This window comes from Bombina bombina, chromosome 6 (genome assembly GCF_027579735.1).
Source record: "Bombina bombina isolate aBomBom1 chromosome 6, aBomBom1.pri, whole genome shotgun sequence".
Taxonomy (NCBI): domain Eukaryota; kingdom Metazoa; phylum Chordata; class Amphibia; order Anura; family Bombinatoridae; genus Bombina; species Bombina bombina.
In genome coordinates, this window is record NC_069504.1 from 499434251 (window position 1) to 499459943 (window position 25693).

A 25693-nucleotide genomic window follows, 5' to 3' on the forward strand; every position below is an offset into this window, starting at 1 on the left:
AGGGCTAGATTTATTAAGCCCATACGGCAGCAAGTTCTCTCAAGAACTTGCTCGCCGTCAATTATCAAGCAGCGGTCACCAGACCGCTGATCCTTAGCTTCTTCGCCACCTCTATTGTGGCGAAATTCAATCTCCTCGGTCTAGTCAGACCGAGGAGATTGACAGCTCCTGCCCGCGCGTGATTGGCTGTGCGCGGGCAGGGGGCGGGATTGCACGCGAGCGCAAAATTGCGCTCGTGTGCAATGCCGAATACCTGCGGGTATTTTCGCCCCGCCACAGGCGAGCTGAGGCGTACAGGGGCGCGTATACGTGCCCCTGTACGCCTCAGCTTTAAGAAATCTAGCCCTTAGTAATTTCAAGAAGAAATAACTACTCTAAACATGTGACATATTATAGGTATCTGATGAGACTGCTACTCTAAACATGTGACATCTTATAGGTATCTGATGAGACTGCTACACTAAACATGTGACATCTTATAGGTATCTGATGAGACTGCTACTCTAAACATGTGACATCTTATAGGTATCTGATGAGACTGCTACACTAAACATGTGACATCTTATAGGTATCTGATGAGACTGCTACTCTAAACATGTGACATCTTATAGGTATCTGATGAGACTGCTACTCTAAACATGTGACATCTTATAGGTATCTGATGAGACTGCTACTCTAAACATGTGACATCTTATAGGTATCTGATGAGACTGCTACTCTAAACATGTGACATCTATAGGTATCTGATGAGACTGCTACTCTAAACATGTGACATCTTATAGGTATCTGATGAGACTGCTACTCTAAACATGTGACATCTTATAGTTATCTGATGAGACTGCTACTCTAAACATGTGACATCTATAGGTATCTGATGAGACTGCTACTCTAAACATGTGACATCTATAGGTATCTGATAAGACTGCTACCATATAAAATAGGAAAACAATCAGGTATAAATATCTTTAAAGAAGCAACATGTCAGCTCTTCAGAGATATTACAATCTTGTTTCTGAATGGAACAATGTAATTAAACTGTAATATAATATAAAACGAAAAATCACTATTGCAATGACCGTGACAAAATACCATTTCAAACGGTATAAAAGCTGAAAGTGACAGTGTATTGTAAAATGAGTTTCCCTTTAATGTGTTTTCAATTACTTGTTATACCAACTGCAGTGTATAAACCGTATCATGGAAATGGCTTCTATATTCTATCGCATTTTACACAGTGAGACTAAATACTTGGGGCCCAATGATCAAAAACTAACCGCCATGGAGAAAAATCGCACAAAATCTTTTGGTATTTTTTAGACTGTGTATTGTAATGTAGCAGTCTTTCCTTCACATAGAGAACCTGCATAGTGCGATAACAATCTCTTAAGCTAAAATTTACATTTTTAAAATTCTTTGAGGGACCTCACAGTGTGGGCGAGAATTCTTAGATCATCTCATCTGCACGGAGAGCTCTAGATCATTGGGCTTTTAGAGAACAATGGAAAATTTACAATTTTAGTAGCACTCTGTCCAACACCCCCCCCCCCCACACACACACACACACTGGGAGTGTTATATTTTTCTAAATATTCTTGCTTGCATTACTTTTCTACAACTTGTATTGACATTTTCAGTATAGGTGGGATACAGCAGCCAAAACTAGCTATTTCAAATGGCAAGATAAAGTTAAAGGAGCTATATGTAAACCACTTAATAAACTCCAGCAGGTAAAATGGATTATTAAAAGTAAAGAAAATAGAAAGTTAAATTGCTATAAATGGGGATACATTTTACTTATCTTCCACTAAAGAGTCAGTAATGTCAAAAGTAAAACTTTCATGATTTATACAGCGCATGCAATTTAAACAACTTTCCAGTTTATTCTATTTTCAAATTTGCTTTGTTCTTTTGGTAACCTTTGATGAAAATTGCAGTTTTTGAGCAGCAATGCACTACTGGAAGCTAGCAGAGCACATTTGAATGAACCAATGACAAGAGACATATAAGTTCAGCCACCTATCACCAGCTAGCTCCCAGTAGTGTATTGCTGCTCCTGAGCCTACCTAGATATACTCTTCAACAAAGGATACCAAGAGTACAAAGCATATTTAATAATAGAAGTAAATTTGAAAATTGTTTCAAATTCCACACTGTATTTGAATCATTAAAATTAAAATGTTGACTTTACTGTCCCTTTAATACATGGAGTGATTTATCCTGGGTTTAATGGCCACTAAACTGAATATATTCAATTTCAAATCATAGCTTTGTCTCTTCAAAATATGAAATGCGGTCTGCATATACCCCTGCATTGGACTTCTGGGGGAATTGCTGACTCCATCATTTTTCCACTGCTATCTAAATGCACTCTGCCATGTACTTTGTTTTATTTCCATAATGTGTAATAATTTAGTAACTAAGCATATGCGTATGTATTTCTTCAGCTCAAGGGTTTGTTTAAAGAAAGGAATAAGCTGACTAAAGCCTATGCAAAGCTTCCGAAGGAAGAGATATCTGCTGAAGAGTGGGCAAAGAATTCCAAGCTGGTGAAGGTACTTGATCTTGCTCAGGGTATAACACACTTTAACAAGATTTAACAAGTGCCGGGCGGACATGATTCGCTGTAGCATACACTATCAGCATTTAACATTGCACAAGCATTGATCGTATCGGGAGTGGCGGACAAGTTACGGAGCAGCCGTCTTAGTGGCAGTTAAATCTACCTTTGTGTGAAAAGTGTGACATTTTACTTGGAATAGTTGTCTGTTTTAATTGTAAATTTTAATTAAATGGGGCATGAAAGGGACATGAAACCCAAAAATGTTCTTTAATGATTCGGATAGATGATGCAATTTTAAACAACTTTCCAATTTACTTCTATTATTTAATTTGCTTCCTTCTCTTGTTATCGTTTGCTGAAAGATTTATCTAGGCAAGCTCAGGAGCAGCAAAGAACCTAGGTTCTTTCTGCTGATTGATGGCTGCATATATATACCGATTGTCATTGGCTCACCCATGTGTTCAGTTAGAAACCAGTAGTGCATTGCTGCTCCTTCAACAAATGATACAAAGAGAATGAAACAAATTAGATTATAGAAGTAAATTTGAAAGTTGTTGAAAATTGTATTCTCTATCTGAATCATGAAATACATTTTTTGAGTTTCATGTTCTATTAAGGTCATATTTTTATATGCATGGGTTATACTAAAATTTAAGAAACATAGAGGAGCAAAATTACAACCCTCTAATGCGCTAAAGAATTGAATTATTGTTCTATTGAACAGAACTCTTTTGTTAACCCCTGAAAAGAATTTCAGCACTAGACTAGCAATGCACTACTGATGCGGATCTGAACCAGCAACTGAACTGCCAATCTGTCACTGTGTTCAGATTTCAAGTGAGCTTTTAACCCCTCTTAAGCAATAGTTCAATAATGCAATTCTCTAGCACATAAAATATGTGGTTATTGCTCCTTTATGACCCTCTGCATGCATTATACACCTTTAGACTGTAATTCTTTATGGCAAAATGTGCATTGTTTTTAATGTCTATGATGAGTGGTGACTCTTGAGTTAGTGAGGCCTTAGGCAGGGCTTATGTATAAGAACCCTTTACACACAGAACTAAAAATGCAAATATCAACCAAATAAATTTGAATATAAATTGCAATTAATTTCACTTAAATCTGTCCCTATCCCCATTGCAGTTGATACACCCATCCTTTCTAATAGTTTAGCAAATATTGAACCTGAATTTATTCTTAATTTTAAGAAAAGATGCCCCTGAATTAGTGAATTAAATTACAGGTCTCGGGTTTCAGTGTCTCCACTAGGTCATAAAATGTAGGTGTGGAACAATTTAACAAAAATGCTAAATATAAAGGTTGCAGGGGGTTCAGGTAAGGGACTTAATTTTCTAATTCCAATTCTTACCTTTATTTTTTTAAATTCCCCTTTACCCCTTTCCTTGCCCTGTGTACAACCACTGGTCTTCATCTTACCTTAGTGTGTTCTGATGCTTTGCCATGAATCATTCATGCAACTATCATCCTGCCCTTGACCAGCCTGTACAAAAGCACCAGTTATATTAAACATTAAATATAAGTACTATTTTAAAAAATATAAAATAAAAAGTTTAAATATAAAGTAACATTTTCCAAGTATTCACAGAAAGTTATCTGATGTTTTGTTTCTACATTTAAGACTTTATAATGACTTGGGGTGGGGGCAGTTAGTCTGTTATTGCTGTTTGCCCACATATACAACAATCTAATTCCAAATAAATAAACTAGATTAGCAAAATTAAAGCAGTATTTTTGGACTTGGATACTGGAGTGAAAGAATTGTAAGACTCATTTCAAGCATATATAGCTTTAGATTTATATTAAGAATAATTGACCTCAAACCAAGGGTAAGACACATTTTATGACAATTGTGCCAATGTAATACTATGAGGTAACCCAGAGTGCTAGTCTATTTATTTTCTTCAGACTGGACCTCAGATAAGAGCCTTTACACAGTGGTCTCTCTGCAAGCACCATGCCCACAAGTTCAAATCTACAGTCCCTTATCCAAAATAGACCTCAATTGAAACCATGAACCTGCAACCCTTTCGTCAGCCAAGCACCCACATCAGACATTTAGTCACACACCTGGTTCTGCTCTCTCTCTGTCAGCTCCATGTTCAGATTAGACTAGATCAGACACATGAGCTCTTTCAAAACAGACCTCAGATGGAACACTAACCCTACAACCTCACTGTCAGCCTCATGCTCATATCTAACATCAGATTAGCCCCCTGACAGCCCTATACCCACATCACTCCTCAGATCAAACCCCTGGCCCTGCAATCTCTTGGTTATGAGGTCCAGTATCTTGATATGGGGCATATGTATCAAGCTCCGTATGGAGCTTGATCCCCGTGTTTCTGGCGAGTCATCAGATTTGCCAGAAACAGCAGTTATGAAGCAGCGGTCACAAAGACCGCTGCTCCATAACCTGTCCGCCTGCTCTGAGCAGACGGACAGACATCGCCACAATACAACCCGATCGAGTACGATCGGGTTGATTGACACCCCCCTGCTGGCGGCCTATTGGCCGCGAGTCTGCAGGGGGCGGCGTTGCACCAGCAGCTCTTGTGAGCTGCTGGTGCAATGCTGAATACGGCAGCTGCTCCAGCTTCCTCCGTCCATCGCAAAGCCTCTTCCTGGGTCTAAAATGAGGAATCCGGCTTCCTTCAATCACGGAGTTGAATTAGACACTGATTCCCCCGGGGGGGGGGGTGGAGCTGTGATTGGAGGATGACCGATCCATCTGACGTCAGAATTGGCTTGCGATGACTCGGGGGAAGCTGGAGCGGCTGTCAAGATTAAATGGTAAGTATTTTTTCACAACACGAGTAAATGTAAATTTTGATGAATTAATTAGGCACTTTAGCATCAAAATTTACATTCACTTTAAAGTAAAAAAATAAATTAATTAAATAGCTTTTAGGGGGAAAAAAGAAATAGCTTTTGTTTCTATGTGTTTGTTTAATTGAAAGTTAATTACATTTTACAGAATTAAAATGCAAATACTACCCAGGTGTAGAATAGTTTAAAATGTAGAAAACAAACCTTATTTTTTGTCTATTAAAATGGGTTTCTACATTTATAGGAGTTAAACACATATTTATATTCCATTACTGCATTTTCATGCTGTTTTAAAGGGACAGTCTACTTGATTTTTTTATTTTTATTTAAAAGATAGATAACCCATTCCTCAGCTTTGCATAACCAATATTGTTATAATAATATTTTTAATAACCTCTAGACCTCTGCCTATTTCTAAACCGCTGCAAGCCGCCTCTTATCTCAGTGCTTTGTATTAGTTTTTTACAGCCAAACAGTACTAGTCCATGTGTGCCATGTAGTTAACATTGTGCTCACTCCCTTGGAGAATGATAATGGTTATGCAGGAACCAGCACTAATTGGCTGCAAGATTGTAAAAAGCACTGAGATAAGAGGCAGTCTCAGGAGAGAGAGATTGAGAGAGAGAGAGAGAAACTCAATGGAAGAAGAGACACTCGCAGGTAGTTAATAGATTCCAATATTTAAAGCTTTATTTTTAGCAAGATATCCGTCTTTGTATCAGTAAAATCCTGTGCTTTATGTTTATTATTTTGAACATAAAGCACAGTAATTTACTGATACAGTCTTGACAAAGGTCCCTGCGAGGACCGAAACATTGACTGATGTAATCCTATGACCGATATCTTACTAAAATAAAGCTTTGACTATTGGAATCTATTAAGACCTGTGAGTGCCTCATCTTCCATTGAGTTTCTACATACACACCATAGAGAGCAGATCAACACTACAAAGAGTGCTTGGAACACCAAACCATAACAAAATATGTATCAGTCTATAGATGATAAATATTAGAAGTCCAACATCTTAACATAAGTGCATTTTAAGGTTGATGTGTATAACATGCACACAAAAAGAAAGAAAATCAACAGAAAAAAACTTTCATTAAAGCCAAAAAAGACAATTTTGAATTTGAATATGAAATCAAAGGACAAGTTCAAGAGATATAAAAGACAACCTCAGCCTTGAACCACAAGATACGAAACTCAACCATGAATGAAAAACTTTGACCACACCCCCAGAATACATTGTATTACCCACAATCAGCACTTTGTTCCTGCCTGCAGGAGCCAGTTCTAGTTTTCTACAGTGAAACCACATTACCTTTATAAGACAGATATGCAAATAGTTTACAATTACAAACATTTACAACACTTGTTTTGCAAATGTGTATCCTAAGTGTTGCATTGTCATTATTGTTTTTCCAAGTTGCTAGTGGGTCTCATTTGCTGTGGGGGATATTATGTACTGGGGCACTTAGCACAACTATACATGTTAACCAATAATGAAATTAAAGGGACAGTAGAGTCAAAACTAAATTTAAAAGAATGTAATAGAGCATGTAGTTTTCAACCACTTTGCTTAGTTCTCTTGCTATGCTTTGTTAAAGACAATCCTAGTTAAACAAAGGAGAATGCATATGTCTTTAGCCATCTGACAGCAGTGTCTGCAACAATGTTTCTAGCAATGTTATACATAGTTGCAAACACTGCTGCCATAGAATGGTAAAGACACGTGCACGCTCCTGAGCTCCTATCAGCCTACCTAGCTTTACTCTTCAACAAATTATACAAAGCAAGTTTTTTTTTTAAATAGAAGTAAATTGAAAACATTTTTCAATTAGATGCTCTAACTAAATCATGAGCATTTAATTTACTTTACTTTCCCTTTAATTAATTTCAGACAACAACAAGGCCCTTTGCAGCCGAATGAGTATCTGTGAATCTATAGCCCATCATCTGTGATACATACATAGGGGCATATTTATCAAGCTCCGAATGGAGCTTGATGCCCCGTGTTTCTTGCGAGCCTGCAGGCTCGCCAGAAACAGCAGTTATGAAGTAGCAGTCACAAAGACCGCTGCTCCATAACCTGTCCGCCTGCTCTGAGCAGGCGGACAGACATCGCCGGAAATTAACCCGATCGAGTACGATCGGGTTGATTGACACCCCCCTGCTGGCGGCCTATTGGCCGCGAGTCTGCAGGGGGCGGCGTTGCACCAGCAGCTCTTGTGAGCTGCTGGTGCAATGCTGAATACGGCGAGCGTATTGCTCGCCGTATTCAGCAAGGTCTGTTGGACCTGATCTGCACTGTCGGATCAGGTCCGACAGACCTTGATAACTACGGGCCATAGTGTGAGTGCACTCACCTCTCTCTGGAATTAGAATTTTATGTAGTTTTGAAATGTACCTAATATTTTATTAAGTAGAAGTTTTATTCATGGTCATTTTGTGCATAAAGTACAAGATGTTACAAACTGAAACCTTACATACGTTTTATCTTCTAATGTTTAAAGGGACATTACACCCAAATGTTTTCTTTCATGATTTAGAAAGAGAATGCAATTTTAAACAATTTTGTAATTTACTTCTATTATCTATGTTGCTTCATTCTCTTGATATCCTTTGCTGAAAAGCATATCTGGATAGGCTTATTAATTGCAGATTGGTGGCTGTACATAGATGCCCCGTGTGATTGGCTCACCCATGTGCATTGCTATTTCTTCAGCAAAGGATATCTAAAGAATGAAGCAAATTAGATAATAGAAGTAAATTGGAATGCTGTTTAAAATTGTATTCTCCACCTGAATCATGAAAGATTTTTTGGTTGTTTACTGTCCCTTTAATGACTAATTTTATTGTAAAAGATTGATATCAAATCCTAAATTTGGATGATTGAGGGATTTGAAGTGAATTGCTTGTTATAATATTTAGGAAATATAGACTCCCATTTAGATGTAACTATGTTTGCTATAGAAAAATTATTTAAAAAATGAAACAATAGTTATTTGTCTTTAGATAGAACGTAGTTTCATACCAATTTTCTTTTCGGTTTGGTAGTTCTGTGAAGGTCTGATTGTCAATGAGCTATCTACAAGAAGAGAATTGTGCACAAACACTTGTGGATTTGTACTATAAAGAATAATATGCATAGATACTAATATAAAAAAAACCTGTATAAAACCTTTTAAAAACTTACTTAGAAGCTCCCAATTTAGCACTGTTGATGAGGTTAGTCTGGGACACCCACTGAAAGGGACTGAGAGCAGACCCTCCCCTGCATATGAATAGACCCATTATACAAGCAGAATCAATATAAAGTCTGTATACATCAGTATACATATAAAACTCTGGGGCTTGGTAAGTTAAAATCAGCACAATGTTATTTAAATATAAGCAAAACTATACATTTTTACAAAAACACCCCCAGATGGGCTATATATATGGATCATCTACATCACATGCACAGAAAAATCTAGTGTACAATGTCCCTTTAAAGGAAAACAAGCTTGATTTCCTTCTAAATACAGGGAGAGTCCACAGCTGCATTAATTACTTTTGGGAAATACAGAATCTGGCCACCAGGAGGAGGCAAAGACACCCCAGCCAAAGGCTTAAATACCTCCCCCACTTCCCTCATCCCCCAGTCATTCTTTGCCTTTCGTCACAGGAGGTTGGCAGAGAAGTGTCGGAAGATTACGGAGTAGTCTCTTACGGAGGGTAGTACTCTTCGAGATGGGACTGGAGTTTTAAGTAGTCCTGTCAGCCTCTCAGTGAGAGCATTGATGAAAGTTAGAGTCCGGAGATGCAGGGAGAGCCTTTCTGCGAAACCATCCCGACTCATATTAACAGCTCCATAAGCAATCAGCGTTGACAAGTTTCGCTGCCTGCTTTTCTGAACTCAAGGCCATGTCAGAAGCGCTGCTACCATCTGTCAAACTTAAAGGACCGTGTTGCTGTTCCACGGCATAGATTCCGGTAAGACCGTTTCACTTTTTACATGCTTGTTACGTTAGAAGATGGGTCTCAGTGGGACTCCTTTATCTTTATGGAATAAAGGGTTAATATCTCCAGAGGGGGATTATTGAACAGTGGGGGCTGTACTTATGTTTGTAATGTGATTTTGACTGCTTTTGTGTAAGTGACGTTTGGGGCTCATAGGCTTTTACGGAACGTACAGGTTATTTTCGAGCTGCACAGTTTTTATGAGCTGGCCCGCTTTTCTTAGCGGGAGTAAATCCTGCACGTTGCACCACGTAACCGGGTGTGGTCACGTTTTTGTTTCCCATTTCCGTATTCCTGACCGTGCGACTGCGGAGAGGATCCGTTTTCTCTACCTGTCTGGGTCATAGGAGGTGGTGAGTGCCCCAGCCATTGGGGGAATAAGGTGCCAGTTGTTTTTTTATTACCATAATCTACTTAGTGGAGTTATGGAAAATTCTGATATGTTAGAGGGGGTTTACCTTGATTCAGATTTTGATACCTGTTTTTATTGTGAGGAGGCCCGGGTAACCCAGCCCTCTCAATTATGTTCCGTATGCCGCAATAGAGTGTTCTCATCTTCCCATGTTGAGCCATCCGCCTCTGAGGATTCGGCATCCCGTGAGTTGCGTTCCCTAACATCTTCTGTTACTACACAGGCGGTTGCCCTGCCTACCGTTACTGAAAGAGGCCTTTTTCCACCAGAGGTTACTGCACGGTTTCGCATGGCCATTTCTCTGGCCTTAGCGCATTTGCATCTTCCGGCTACGTGCAAGCAAAGACTTAATCCATGTAATCCTGCCCAAGGTCCGGCATGTAAGAGGACTTTGGTATCTGATCAGTCTTCTGGGGATGCGGTGTCCTCTGAGACATCAGAGGTGCTGCTTTTAAATTTAGAATGGCTCGTCTGCATGTACTTTGAGAGAAGTTTTGGCGATGTTGGAGGATCCTATTTCTGATTCGTCAGCTGAATCTCAGTCTGCTGATTCAGATAGCGAGCTTGTTTAGACGACTGGAGGGATGGTGATCCTATTCCTTATCGTCTTTATATTGTAATTCTTTGTTTTTTTATCAGATTACTAGTTCGGAGCTCTTGAGGAAGGAATTTTTTCGCATGACGGGTGGGCCCTGTCGGTTCTACTTTCCCTGGGGCTCTCTCTTGTGTACGCTTGCCTATTTTCTTTTCTAATCCGGTTAGGATAAAGTTTTATTTTCCTGTTATTTTTTGAGATTATGTTGAAGCTCTGCTTAGGAAGACTTTTTGCTCTGGAATTCTGGTATTAGCGATTTTTATGTCGCGATGGATGGAATCTTCCGGTGGAAGTTCTATAAAAAATAGGTTGTCTCTGGTGTTGTTCCCTCGATATGTCCGAGACTATATTTAAGCTTCGGAGCTTCTATGTTTCTGTTTATTATTCTCATTTTTCTGGCACTTTCCGTTTGATCCTTGAACAGCTATGTTGTATCCTTCATATCGGGTTGGTCCTGGTTGGGTATAGTTTCGCTGTTCTTTTGCAGTTGTACAGATATGTTGTATCCTGATAGCAGGCTGGTCTTCTTTGGGTACTAGTTACCTCTTTCCTTTCTTCTCTCAAGAGGTTGTTTTTCAGTCCAGCGGAAGTCCTTCTATCCTGGAGGTCAGGCTGGTTATATCATCTTGGTTGGGGCATCTGATATTGGATCGTATGCAGTCCAAGTGGCCTACGAGTTAATTCACTGCTTTGCAAAGCTGTGCCTTGGAGTTTGAATTCTGCTGTGGCAGATTTTCATTAGGAACTAAGTTTTGCCTCTCTTGAGGAGGGGAGGACAGGGGACTTTTTGGAATCATTTTTCCTTTTCTCAGGGGTGTAATTCCCCCTCTATTGGTGCTCCATAGGGGTTCTTTTTGGCTTGCTGCTCTCTATGTAGAGCTTATTTCTTCTTCCTCTTGAGGGTCCTACATCACGTTGTGGAAATCAGGGTCCTAGGGACCATATTGTTTTCATAACCTCGTTCTGATCTTAGCTTTCTGGGATCTAGGGGGGTTTCTATACATTATCCTGTTTCCTTTGGGTTCTGGTGGGATCTGAAATGTAATATTACCAAGAGCAAAATTATGCATATAGGATCCAAAAACCTAAAGGCCAATTATAGTCTAAATGGTACATTACTGACTGTAATTAAAGAAGAAAGGGATTTGGGAATTATTATTTCAGATGATTTAAAATTTGGTACACAATGCCGCAGTGCAGCCAGCAAGGCCAGTCAAATGCTTGGTTGCATTGGAAGAGGTTTTAGTAGCAGAAATAGCAAGGTTCTTATGCCACTTTACAGATCATTAGTTAGACCAAATATGGAATACTGTGTACAGTTCTGGAGACCATATCTTCAGAAAGATATAAATAAACTAGAAGCTGTCCAAAGGAGGGCTACTAAAATGGTACATGGTCTAAAATATAAAACGTACAAAGAAAGACTCTATGATCTAAATATGTATAGTTTAGAGGATAGAAGGGAAAGAGGTGACATGATAGAAACCTTCAAATATATGAAGGGACTTAATAAAATAGAAGCTGAAAGCATTTTTCACAAAAAAATAAATGCCAAAACAAGGGGTCACAATCGAAAGTTAGAGGGTAGTAGATTCAGGAGAAATTTGAGGAAACATTTTTTTACAGAAAGGGTGGTGGATTCATGGAATAAACTTCCATTTGAGGTGGTAAACACAAAGACTGTAAAGGAATTTAAAAATGCCTGGGACATGCACAAGGCTATCCTAAGGAAAAAGTAACATGTAATATGGGTAGACTTGATGGGCCTTTTTGGTTCTTATCTACCGTCAAATTCTATGTTTCTATGTTTTGGTGCTCCTATTTTGGCGGTTCTGGTTTCTCCATCGCCAGCTAGGAGTTTTAAAGAATCTCTCTTATACTTTCCAGTTAGTTTTGGAATGGTGTTCCTGGAAGCAAGCACTATGGGTCCGGTGAATAGCTTAACCACCCAACAACCAGAGGATTGGGATTTTGAACCTAGCTGTGCTGATTTAGAATCCTGGGTGGTCCTTGATTTTGTTTGATTTCAGACAGGAAGTCTCCTAGGCCTTTGGAGTTAGAATACTTTATAGGCTTGTTCTGCTGTTTTCCTTCAGTCCTTCATGGAGACTGTGGGTAGGGGATGTTAACAGTCCGATTTTTCGGCTTGGCATATTGCTATCTATTCCAGATTTCAGAGATGCTGGTTAGGCTGCTCCGGTCGCCTGTCTGCAGGGAAATACCTCTGATATACTGGGACAGTTTGGTTTATCTCTTCCATGGATGTGGAGTCTTCTGGTTTTCCTTCTGTTTTCTCTTTGAAGTCTTAGGTCACTCTTTCTACTCATAGGACCTGGTCTTCTGAGTTTTCCAGTTGGGTTTTTTTCTCAGTTGATCCTTTTGCTGACTCTGAGAGTTCATCAGGGGGTCGAGGGACTCTCCTTTGGTTTGTCCTTTCACAGCTGTACCTTTGGTGGGATCCGATCTATGTTCTCTGGGCATTCGTGCCTATCCTAGTCTTATCCTTCAGGGGATCGTGGTCAGGGATTCATACGTAGATCTCTGGATCCTTCGGTGCTGGGGAAGTTTATTCTTCCTTGTTTCCTTTAACTATATCACATCTCTGGATTGATTCAGTCTGTCAGGGGAGGACATCAGGGTTCCTGATGCTGCTTTTATTGTGCTTTGACTCGTTTTCGTGGTTGGTCTTCTCCATTTTGGGGGCTCCTTATTATGGAGTTGGACAGGGTCTTCGCCCTTGGTATTTTGTTATATTGTGTAAGGGGTTTTTCGGATGGGTGTCAGTCCTTTCCGCAGCTGGTAGCTGGTCCCTAGTTTACCTTTTTGGGTTGACGGACTTCCCCCCACTGGTTTGGTGGGGAGGGGGGGTGTTTGTTCTCTATGATTTATTTTTCTTCTTGAGGTTCTCTCTGGGCTCTCCAGGGTGTCCTGGAAAAAGGCCAGTTCTTGATAGGATGACTTGTTCTTAGCCTGAGGGTTAACCTGGCTGTCTAACAGATGTGCGGTTACGGGTGGTCTCACCTGTCACTTCTGCCAGGATATGTAAGCTCCTAAACAGATCTAGTTACCTGTTTCTGTTCCTTTATGTTTTTCTTGAGGTCTTTTGCTGCTGTTGAAGCGGTTTTCAGGAGCTGGGAAAATTTTTCAGGCTGTGGTGCCCGCAGATGGGCCGCATTCTTGTTACCCCCGTTAGCATTCAGTGTCCTCTATAGCTTGGGTATTGTTTTCCCAAAAGTAATGAATGCAGCTGTGGACTCTCCCTGTATTTAGAAGGAAAACTAAAATGATGACTTACCTGATAATTTCTTTTCTTTCGATACAGGGAGAGTCCACAGCTCCCCACCCGTTCTCTCCAGAAGGCGGCCTAAATTTATATTGTTTTTCTTCTGGCACCTTTTTCACCCTGATATTTCTCCTACTGTTCCTTGTTCCCTCTGCAGAGTGACTGGGGGATGAGGGGAGTGGGGGAGGTATTTAAGCCTTTGGCTGGGGTGTCTATGCCTCCTCCTATTGGCCAGGTTCTGTATTCCCAAAAGTAATGAATGCTGCTGTGTACTCTCCCCGTACAGAAGGAAAGGAAATTATCTGGTAAGTCATAATTTTTGTTTACATTATATGAGATTGTATTTAACATTATTGTCCTCTAAATGGAAGCACTATCTAATTACTGGCTATGGATGCAGTGAAGGCATCACATTTATATGTTTACCCTTTCCTTATTTTCCTTTAGAACGTTTTGAGTTCCGTTAAAGCACATGAAATGGGTGAGGAGGACCAAGAACATGATATCAGGAATCTGCAGAGGCAGCTTGCAGAAAAATCAGAAATGGTACACAATAATATAGAAATGTTTTCTTTTTTCTCAATCAGATATTCCATAAAACTAGGGTTGGTGTAAAAAACTTGCTTCTTTTGACATAAAATATAATAATACATTGTGGCAATCATGATTTTTAAAGAAACACTGTACTGTAAAATGTGTCCCTCCATAATGGTTTTCCAATGACACGTTTACTAGCTTCAAAATATTAAATGTGAGAAATTATTCCTTTTGGTTTATTTTTGTAAGTGAAAAGTGTTTTTTGCAAATTGAAACCACCAACAATTTTTTTCAAGAACATGACAATTTACATGAGATGAACCTGCAAGAAGAGTAGATCTTTGTGTCTTATCTCTGTGTATGCATAAATGCCAATACTTAATAATAAGTAATAAACCAAAAGGAACAATTTCCAATAAAAGTAATAATATACAGCTGATATAATAAGGAATTGGGAACACATTAAGGGAAAACAATTCCAGTACAATGTCCCTTGTGGATGGTTGGGTGGAGAATGACGGGTGTGAGCCAAGGGGCAATTCATCTATTTTTGCTCTGTGATCCGGTGAGTTGCTAAAACATCATAACATTTGTTTCATTACCATATTTGTTTCTATGGTAGAGCTCCCAAAATAGACAGAGGATCTGACTGAAATATCAGAAAACGTGTCCACTTTTATCATAAGGCAACTTCTTGGAAGACCCATATAATAGAGATAACTGTACTGTTGATGAATATAGTTTCTTAAAGGGACATAAAATAGCAATCATAACATGGTTTAATTATTGTTGCGTGCAGAGAAGTACGTATTTAACAATAGCAGATTAATTAAAGTAATAGGAAACCCCAAAAATGTATTTCATGATTCAGATAGAACATACGTTTAACAACTTTTTAGTTTAATTATATTATCAAATGTGCTTAATTATCTTGTTATCCTTTACTGAAGGAACAGGATTGCACTACTGGCAGCTATCTGAACACAGACAGGGGAGGGGGAGGGAGGAGGGTATTGAGGGGGGTGCAGCTACACTACAGAAAATGTTTTATATATAAAAAAAATATATTTTTTTATTTTAATACTGGCAGACTTTCTGCCAGTACTTAAGATGGCAAGGACAATTGTGAAGTGGGGGAGGTAATAGAGCTGTTTGAGGGGGGTCAGGAAGGGATCAGGGGGTGTAATGTGTCAGATGGGAGGCTGATCTCTACACTAAAGCTAAAATTAACCCTACAAGTTACCTAACCCTTTAACTGCTAGGCATAATACAAGTGTGGTGCGCAGCGGTATTTAGCATCCTTCTAATTACCAAAAAGTAATGCCAAAGCTATATATGTCTGCTATTTCTAAACAAAGGGGATCCCAGAGAAGCATTTACAACCATTTGTGCCATAATTGCATAAGTTGTTTGTAATTTCAGTGAGAAACCTAAAGTTTATGAAAAAGTTAACGATTTATTTTATTTGATCGCATTTGGCCATGAAATGGTGGCATGAAATATACCAAAATGGGCCTAGATCAATACTTTGGGTTGTCTACTAATATATATATATATATATATATACAGTGGGGCAAAAACATAATTTATGTAAGAACTTACCTGATAAATTCATTTCTTTCATATTAGCAAGAGTCCATGAGCTAGTGACGTATGGGATATATATTCCTACCAGGAGGGGCAAAGTTTCCCAAACCTCAAAATGCCTATAAATACACCCCTCACCACACCCACAAATCAGTTTAACGAATAGCCAAGAAGTGGGGTGATAAAAAAGTGCGAAAGCATATAAAATAAGGAATTGGAATAGTTGTGCTTTATACAAAAAAATCATAACCACCAAAAAGGGTGGGCCTCATGGACTCTTGCTAATATGAAAGAAATGAATTTATCAGGTAAGTTCTTACATAAATTATGTTTTCTTTCATGTAATTAGCAAGAGTCCATGAGCTAGTGACGTATGGGATAATGACTACCCAAGATGTGGATCTTTCCACGCAAGAGTCACTAGAAAGGGAGGGATAAAATAAAGACAGCCAATTCCTGCTGAAAATAATCCACACCCAAAATAAAGTTTAATGAAAACATAAGCAAAAGATTCAAATTGAAACCGCTGCCTGAAGTACTTTTCTACCAAAAACTGCTTCAGAAGAAGAAAACACATCAAAATGGTAGAATTTAGTAAAAGTATGCAAAGAGGACCAAGTTGCTGCTTTGCAAATCTGATCAACCGAAGCCTCATTCCTAAACGCCCAGGAAGTAGAAACTGACCTAGTAGAATGAGCTGTAATCCTTTGAGGCAGAGTTTTACCCGACTCGACATAAGCATGGTGAATTAAGGATTTCAACCAAGATGCCAAAGAAATGGCAGAAGCTTTCCGACCTTTCCTAGAACCGGAAAAGATGACAAATAGACTAGAAGTCTTACGGAAAGACTTAGTAGCCTCAACATAATATTTCAAAGCTCTAACAACATCCAAAGAATGCAACGATTTCTCCTTAGAATTCTTAGGATTAGGACATAATGAAGGAACCACAATTTCTCTACTAATGTTGTTGGAATTCACAACCTTAGGTAAAAATTCAAAAGAAGTTCGCAACACCGCCTTATCCTGATGAAAAATCAGAAAAGGAGACTCACAAGAAAGAGCAGATAATTCAGATACTCTTCTGGCAGAAGAGATGGCCAAAAGGAACAAAACTTTCCAAGAAAGTAATTTAATGTCCAATGAATGCATGGGTTCAAAAGGAGGAGCTTGAAGAGCCCTCAGAACCAAATTCAAACTCCAAGGAGGAGAAATTGACTTAATGACAGGTTTTATACGAACCAAAGCTTGTACAAAACAATGAATATCAGGAAGATTAGCAATCTTTCTGTGAAAAAGAACAGAAAGAGCAGAGATTTGTCCTTTCAAGGAACTTGCGGACAAACCTTTATCTAAACCATCCTGAAGAAACTGTAAAATTCTCGGAATTCTAAAAGAATGCCAGGAAAAATGATGAGAAAGACACCAAGAAATATAAGTCTTCCAGACTCTATAATATATCTCTCTAGATACAGATTTACGAGCCTGTAACATAGTATTAATCACAGAGTCAGAGAAACCTCTTTGACCAAGAATCAAGCGTTCAATCTCCATACCTTTAAATTTAAGGATTTGAGATCCTGATGGAAGAAAGGACCTTGTTACAGAAGGTCTGGTCTTAACGGAAGAGTCCACGGCTGGCAAGAGGCCATCCGGACAAGATCCGCATACCAAAACCTGTGAGGCCATGCTGGAGCTACCAGCAGAACAAACGAGCATTCCTTCAGAATCTTGGAGATTACTCTTGGAAGAAGCACTAGAGGCGGAAAGATATAGGCAGGATGATACTTCCAAGGAAGTGATAATGCATCCACTGCCTCCGCCTGAGGATCCCGGGATCTGGACAGATACCTGGGAAGTTTCTTGTTTAGATGAGAAGCCATCAAATCTATTTCTGGGAGTTCCCACATTTGAACAATCTGAAGAAATACCTCTGGGTGAAGAGACCATTCGCCCGGATGCAACGTTTGGCGACTGAGATAATCCGCTTCCCAATTGTCTATACCTGGGATATGAACCGCAGAGATTAGACAGGAGCTGGATTCCGCCCAAACCAGAATTCGAGATACTTCTTTCATAGCCAGAGGACTGTGAGTCCCTCCTTGATGATTGATGTATGCCACAGTTGTGACATTGTCTGTCTGAAAACAAATGAACGACTCTCTCTTCAGAAGAGGCCAAGACTGAAGAGCTCTGAAAATTGCACGGAGTTCCAAAATATTGATCGGTAATCTCACCTCCTGAGATTCCCAAACACCTTGTGCCGTCAGAGACCTCCACACAGCTCCCCAACCTGTAAGACTTGCATCTGTTGAGATTATAGTCCAGGTCGGAAGAACAAAAGAAGCCCCCTGAATTAAACGATGGTGATCTGTCCACCACGTCAGAGAATGTCGGACAATCGGTTTTAAAGATATTAATTGAGATATCTTTGTGTAATCCCTGCACCATTGGTTCAGCATACAGAGCTGAAGAGGTTGCATGTGAAAACGAGCCAAGGGGATCGCGTCCGATGCAGCAGTCATAAGACCTAGAATTTCCATGCATAAGGCTACCGAAGGGAATGATTGTGACTGAAGGTTTCGACAAGCTGAAATCAATTTTAGACGTCTCTTGTCTGTCAAAGACAGAGTCATGGACACTGAATCTATCTGGAATCCTAAAAAGGTTACCCTTGTCTGAGGAATCAATGAACTTTTTAGTGAATTGATCCTCCAACCATGATCTTGAAGAAACAACACAAGTCGATTCGTATGAGATTCTGCTAAATGTGAAGACTGAGCAAGTACCAAGATATCGTCCAAATAAGGAAATACCACAATACCCTGTTCTCTGATTACAGACAGAAGGGCACCGAGAACCTTGTAAAAATTCTTGGAGCTGTAGCTAGGCCAAACGGCAGAGCCACAAACTGGTAATGCTTGTCCAGGAAAGAGAATCTCAGGAACTGATAGTGAGCTGGATGAATCGGAATATGCAGATATGCATCCTGTAAATCTATTGTAGACATATAATGCCCTTGCTGAATAAAAGGCAATATAGTCCTTACAGTTACCATTTTGAATGTTGGTATCCTTACATAACGATTCAATATTTTTAGATCCAGAACTGGTCTGAAGGAATTCTCCTTCTTGGGTACAATGAAGAGATTCGAATAAAACCCCAGCCCCTGTTCCAAAACTGGAACTGGCATAATTACTCCAGCCAACTCTAGATCTGAAACACATTTCAGAAATGCTTGAGCTTTCACTGGGTTTACTGGGACACAGGAAAGAAAAAATCTCTTTGCAGGAGGTCTTATCTAGAAACCAATTCTGTACCCTTCTGAAACAATGTTCTGAATCCAAAGATTGTGAACAGAATTGATCCAAATTTCTTTGAAAAAACGTAATCTGCCCCCTACCAGCTGAGCTGGAATGAGGGCCGCACCTTCATGTGGACTTAGAAGCTGGCTTTGCTTTTCTAGAAGGCTTGGATTTATTCCAGACTGGAGATGGTTTCCAAACTGAAACTGCTCCTGAGGATGAAGGATCAGGCTTTTGTTCTTTGTTGAAACGAAAGGAACGAAAACGATTATTAGCCCTGTTTTTACCTTTAGATTTTTTATCCTGTGGTAAAAAAGTTCCTTTCCCACCAGTAACAGTTGAGATAATAGAATCCAACTGAGAACCAAATAATTTATTACCCTGGAAAGAAAGGGAAAGTAGAGTCGATTTAGAAGACATATCAGCATTCCAAGTTTTAAGCCATAAAGCTCTTCTAGCTAAAATAGCTAGAGACATAAACCTGACATCAACTCTGATAATATCAAAAATGGCATCACAGATAAAATTATTAGCATGTTGAAGAAGAATAATAATATTATGAGAATCATGATCTGTTACTTGTTGCGCTAAAGTTTCCAACCAAAAAGTTGAAGCTGCAGCAACATCAGCCAATGATATAGCAGGTCTAAGAAGATTACCTGAACACAGATAAGCTTTTCTTAGAAAGGATTAAATTTTCCTATCTAAAGGATCCTTAAAGGAAGTACCATCTGCCGTAGGAATAGTAGTACGTTTAGCAAGGGTAGAAATAGCCCCATCAACTTTAGGGATTTTGTCCCAAAACTCTAATCTGTCGGACGGTACAGGATATAATTGCTTAAAACGTTTAGAAGGAGTAAATGAATTACCCAAATTATTCCATTCTCTGGAAATTACTTCAGAAATAGCACCAGGAACAGGAAAAACTTCTGGAATAACAACAGGAGATCTAAAGACCTTGTCTAAACGTTTAGATTTAGTATCAAGAGGACCAGAATCCTCAATTTCTAATGCAATTAGGACTTCTTTAAGTAAAGAACGGATAAATTCCATTTTAAATAAATATGACGATTTATCAGCATCAACCTCTGAGACAGAATCCTCTGTATCAGAAGAATCATTAGAATCAGAATGATGATGTTCATTTAAAAATTCATCTGTATAAAGAGAAGTTTTAAAAGACTTTTTATGTTTACCAGAAGGAGGAATAACAGACATAGCCTTCTTAATGGATTCAGAAACAAAATCTCTTATGTTATCAGGAACACTCTGAACATTAGATGTTGATGGAACTGCAACAGGTAATGGTACTTTACTAAAGGAAATATTTTCTGCATTAACAAGTTTGTCATGACATTTAATACAAACAACAGCTGGAGGAACAACTACCAAAAGTTTACAGCAGATACACTTAGCTTTGGTAGTTCCAGCACCAGGCAGCGATTTTCCAGTAGTATCTTCTGACTCAGTTGCAACGTGGGACATCTTGCAATATGTAATAGAAAAAACAACAAATAAAGCAAAATTGATCAAATTCCTTAAATGACAGTTTCAGGAATGGGAAAAAATGCCAGTGAACAAGCTTCTAGCAACCAGAAGCAATAAATAATGAGACTTAAATAAAGTGGAGACAAATTTGACGCCCACAATATTTGGCGCCTAAATGCTATTAGCGCCAAATATGACGCCACATCCGGAACACCGAAATTTTTGGCGCGAAAAACGTCAAAAATGACGCAACTTCCGGCTACACGTATGACGCCGGAAATAGAAAAAAAAAAATTTCGCGCCAAGAAAGTCCGCGCCAAGAATGACGCAATAAAATGAAGCATTTTCAGCCCCCGCGAGCCTAACAGCCCACAGGGAAAAAGTCAAATTTTAAGGTAAGATAAAAATGATATATACAAATGCATTATCCCAAATATGAAACTGACTGTCTGAAATAAGGAAATGTTGAACATCCTGAGTCAAGGCAAATAAATGTTTGAATACATATATTTAGAACTTTATAAAAAAGTGCCCAACCATAGCTTTAGAGTGTCACAGAAAATAAGACTTACTTACCCCAGGACACTCATCTACATGTTGTAGAAAGCCAAACCAGTACTGAAACGAGAATCAGCAGAGGTAATGGTATATATAAGAGTATATCGTCGATCTGAAAAGGGAGGTAAGAGATGAATCTCTACGACCGATAACAGAGAACCCATGAAATAGACCCCGTAGAAGGCGATCATTGAATTCAAACAGGCAATACTCTCCTCACATCCCTCTGACATTCACTGCACGCTGAGAGGAAAACCCGGGCTCCAACCTGCTGCGGAGCGCATATCAACGTAGAATCTAGCACAAACTTACTTCACCACCTCCATAGGAGGCAAAGTTTGTAAAACTGATTTGTGGGTGTGGTGAGGGGTGTATTTATAGGCATTTTGAGGTTTGGGAAACTTTGCCCCTCCTGGTAGGAATGTATATCCCATACGTCACTAGCTCATGGACTCTTGCTAATTACATGAAAGAAAAAGTATTTAGTCAGCCACCAATTGTGCAAGTTCTCCCACTTAAGAAGATGAGAGAGGCCTGTAATTTTCATCATAGGTATACCTCAACTATGAGAGACAAAATGTGGAAACAAATCCAGACAATCACATTGTCTGATTTGGAAAGAATTTATTTGCAAATTATGGTGGAAAATAAGTATTTGGTCACCTACAAACAAGCAAGATTTTTGGCTCTTACAGTCCTGTATCTTCTTCTTTAAGAGGCTCCTCTGTCCTCCACTCATTACCTGTATTAATGGCACTTGTTTGAACTTGTTATCAGTATAAAAGACACCTGTCTACAACCTCAAACAGTCACACTCCAAACTCCACTATGGTGAAGACCAAAGAGCTGTCGAAGGACACCAGAAACAAAATTGTAGACCTGCACCAGGCTGGGAAGACTGAATCTGCAATAGGCAAGCAGCTTGGTGTGAAGAAATCAACTGTGGGAGCAATAATTAGAAAATGGAAGACATACAAGACCACTGATAATCTCCCTCGATCTGGGACTCCACGCAAGATCTCACCCCGTGGGGTCAAAATGATCACAAGAATGGTGAGCAAACATCCCAGAACCACACAGGGGGACCTTGTGAATGACCTGCAGAGAACTGGGACCAACGTAACAAAGGCTACCATCAGTAACACACTACGCCGCCAGGGACTCAGATCCTGCAGTGCCAGACGTGTCCCCCTGCTTAAGCCAGTACATGTCCGGGCCCGTCTGAAGTATGCTAGAGAGCATTTGGATGATCCAGAAGCGGATTGGGAGAATGTCATATGGTCAGATGAAACCAAAGTAGAACTGTTTGGTAGAAACACAACTTGTTGTGTTTGGAGGAGAGAGAACACCATACCTACTGTGAAGCATGGGGGTGGCAACATCATGCTTTGGGGCTGTTTCTCTGCAAAGGGAACAGGACGACTGATCCGTGTACATGAAAGAATGAATGGGGCCATGTATTGTGAGATTTTGAGTGCAAACCTCCTTCCATCAGCAAGGGCATTGAAGATGAAACGTGGCTGGGTCTTTCAGCATGACAATGATCCCAAACACACTGCCCGGGCAGCGAAGAAGTGGCTTCGTAAGAAGCATTTCAAGGTCCTGGAGTGGCCTAGCCAGTCTCCAGACCTCAAGCCCATAGAAAACCTTTGGAGGGAGTTGAAAGTCCGTGTTGCCCAGCCACAGCCCTAAAACATCACTGCTCTAGAGGAGATTTGCATGCAGGAATGGGCCAACATACCAGCAACAGTGTGTGACAACCTTGTGAAGACTTACAGAAAATGTTTGACCTCTGTCATTGCCAACAAAAGATATATAACAAAGTATTGAGATGAACGTTTGATATTGACCAAATACTTATTTTCCACCATAATTTGCAAATAAATTCTTTCCAAATCAGACAATGTGATTGTCTGGATTTGTTTCCACATTTTGTCTCTCATAGTTAAGGTATACCTATGATGAAAATTACAGGCCTCTCTCATCTTCTTAAGTGGGAGAACTTGCACAATTTGTGGCTGACTAAATACTTTTTTGCCCCACTGTATATATATATATATATATATATATATATATATATATATACACACACACACACACACACATGTGAAGGGTTATTCAGGGATTCCTGACAGATATCAGTGTTACAATGTAACTATGGCTAATTTGGAAAAAAATGGTTTGGAAATAGCAAAGTGCTACTTGTACTTATTGCCCTATAACTTGCAAAAAAAGCAAAGAACATGTAAACATTGGGTATTTCTAAACTCAGGACAAAATTTAGAAACTATTTAGCATGGGTGTTTTTTGGTGGTTGTAGATGTGTAACAGATTTTGCGGGTCAAATTTAAAAAAAGTGGGGTTTTTTTCAATTTTTTCATCATATTTTATAATTTTTTTATAGTAAATTATATGATATTATGAAAATAATGAATGAATGAATAATCTTTAGAAAGTCCATTTAATGGCGAGAAAAACGGTATATAATATGTGTGGGTACAGTAAATGAGTAAGAGGGAAATTACAGCTAAACACAAACACAGCAGAAATGTAAAAATGGTCCTGGGGCAGTATATGTGTAGCCAAGTTCAGCTCTGGAGATGACTTTAACTATGTGTTTAACCCTTTTTCTACTTTAAAAAAATAAATATTGTTTGAAAAGATAGCTAATCCCTTTATTACCCATTCCCCAGTTTTACATAACCAACACGGTTATATTAATACACTTTTTACCTCTGTGATTACCTTGTTTCTAAGCCTCTGAAGACTGCCCCCTTATCTCAGTGGTTTTTGCAAACTTTCATTTTAGTCAATTAGTGCAGGTTCCTGAATAACTCCACCACAGAAGTGAGCATAAAGTTATCTATATGGCACACATGAACTAGTACTGTCTGGCTGTGAAAAGCTAATAAAACGGACTGAAATAACAGGCGGCCTGCAGGGGCTTAGAAACAGGCAGAGATTTAGTGGTTATAAAGTATATTCATATAACAATGCTGGTTGTGCAAAGCTGGGGAATGTCCAGTAAAGGCATTATCTATCTTTTTAAACAGTAAAAAAATTAAGTAGACTGTCCCTTTAAGTAGCTGCTGTCTTAAGACCATATGATCAGAAGCAAGTGCAATGTACTGTATGTGTAGTTGTGTTTTTTATTACAAATCTGAAGCTCTCATGAAATTAAACGATTTGACATGGGGATTTTTAGATTATTTCTACAAGTCATTTACCAGGATATTTATATGTCCTATATTTTGTTTCAGATCTCAAAAATGACCTCTGAAATCAAAGTGTTACAGGAAAAAAACGAGTCTTTAATGAAAGGTAATTTGCATCTCATTTTATAACCTATGTTTTCCAAAGCAACATAATTCATTCTCATTGCACAATTTTAAAATACTCTTACAGATCTGGTACTTTAAATATTTTAACCATTTTGAATTTTCCACTGTTCATTGGGACTCTTCTATTATTTTAGGCCTGTAGGGGTAACATTTTGTCTATAGTATAATATCTAAGTTTCTACACTCACTAGTTGACAGTATTACACTGAAATATAAATGTTTTTTTCTCTGAAATATTAATTATTATATCAATTATTCTACTGTCCGGAATTATGTTTCTTTGCTTTCTTTAGCTAAACTCCGTTTCCAGCAGCAGGTTCAGCAGATTAGGAGCGTTTCACAGCCAGACCGAAAAAGAGATGTGTCAGATCCTGTAGTACCTCGACTATCTGTTGATAATGAGACAGTATCAAGAGGTTCACCTAGTGGTATCAGAGAAAGACTGGACACATTAGAAAGCCAAGACTCTTCAGCACCAACAACTGATTATCAAACCTCATTACAAAGTACCTCAGAAGGATCCTGCACAACCTCTTCTCTGAATTCTAGGACACCAACACCAATCAGCACAAGGAATACACCTACATCACTAATGCGACTCGGTCTTCCTGTATCGCAAGGGAAGAAATGGAGAAGATCCCCAGAGGAATCTCCCTTAAGTCCCAGGAGTCAAGTTGATAGCGAAGCTAGCAGTGATACTCACGGATCTCTCACTCCAAGAGCTTCTGCTTTGCTTTCCCCTAGGCCATACCGTCCTCATAAGTCAGGACAAGTCTTTCGGTTTGGAGAGAGCTAAGAAAATACATACAGCTAACACCAGGATTAAATATTTAATCCACAACTGTCAAAGTGTTTAAAAATACTTAACTGAACATAAGAGATATTTATTACATTTTACTTTCAAAGGTGTTGCCAAAAATCATTGGTTTTGTAATGGGACCATTGGCATAAAAATCTGGTGAAATATATTGATATTTAATTACTTACATTTATGTGGATATTAATAATTGACAGTATTTAACTCCTTTAAAAGACCGTTGCTATCTGTAGTAAACTGATACTATGAACAATGGTTAGAGACTAATGGCTCGAAGATGAAAGGATTTCTGCGTCCAATGAGAAATGGTCATTTCCATCTCTTCAGTCTCACAATGTCCACGCCAGGTGAAATGGTTT

At 39.0% G+C, this 25693-nt stretch overlaps 1 protein-coding gene across 1 annotated transcript in view; it reads left to right on the forward strand.

Annotated features, from left to right (window-relative positions):
* LOC128664485 (myosin-2 heavy chain-like) overlaps positions 1 to 25322 on the forward strand; it is a 69429-nt gene extending 44107 nt beyond the window's left edge. The window contains exons 9-12 of the mRNA XM_053719309.1: positions 2445 to 2552; positions 14150 to 14248; positions 24437 to 24497; positions 24811 to 25322. Of these exons, the coding sequence (XP_053575284.1) occupies positions 2445 to 2552; positions 14150 to 14248; positions 24437 to 24497; positions 24811 to 25313 (771 nt within the window). The 3' untranslated portion in view covers positions 25314 to 25322. The remainder of the gene's footprint in view (positions 1 to 2444; positions 2553 to 14149; positions 14249 to 24436; positions 24498 to 24810) is intronic.
* The last annotated feature ends 371 nt before the right edge of the window (positions 25323 to 25693 follow it).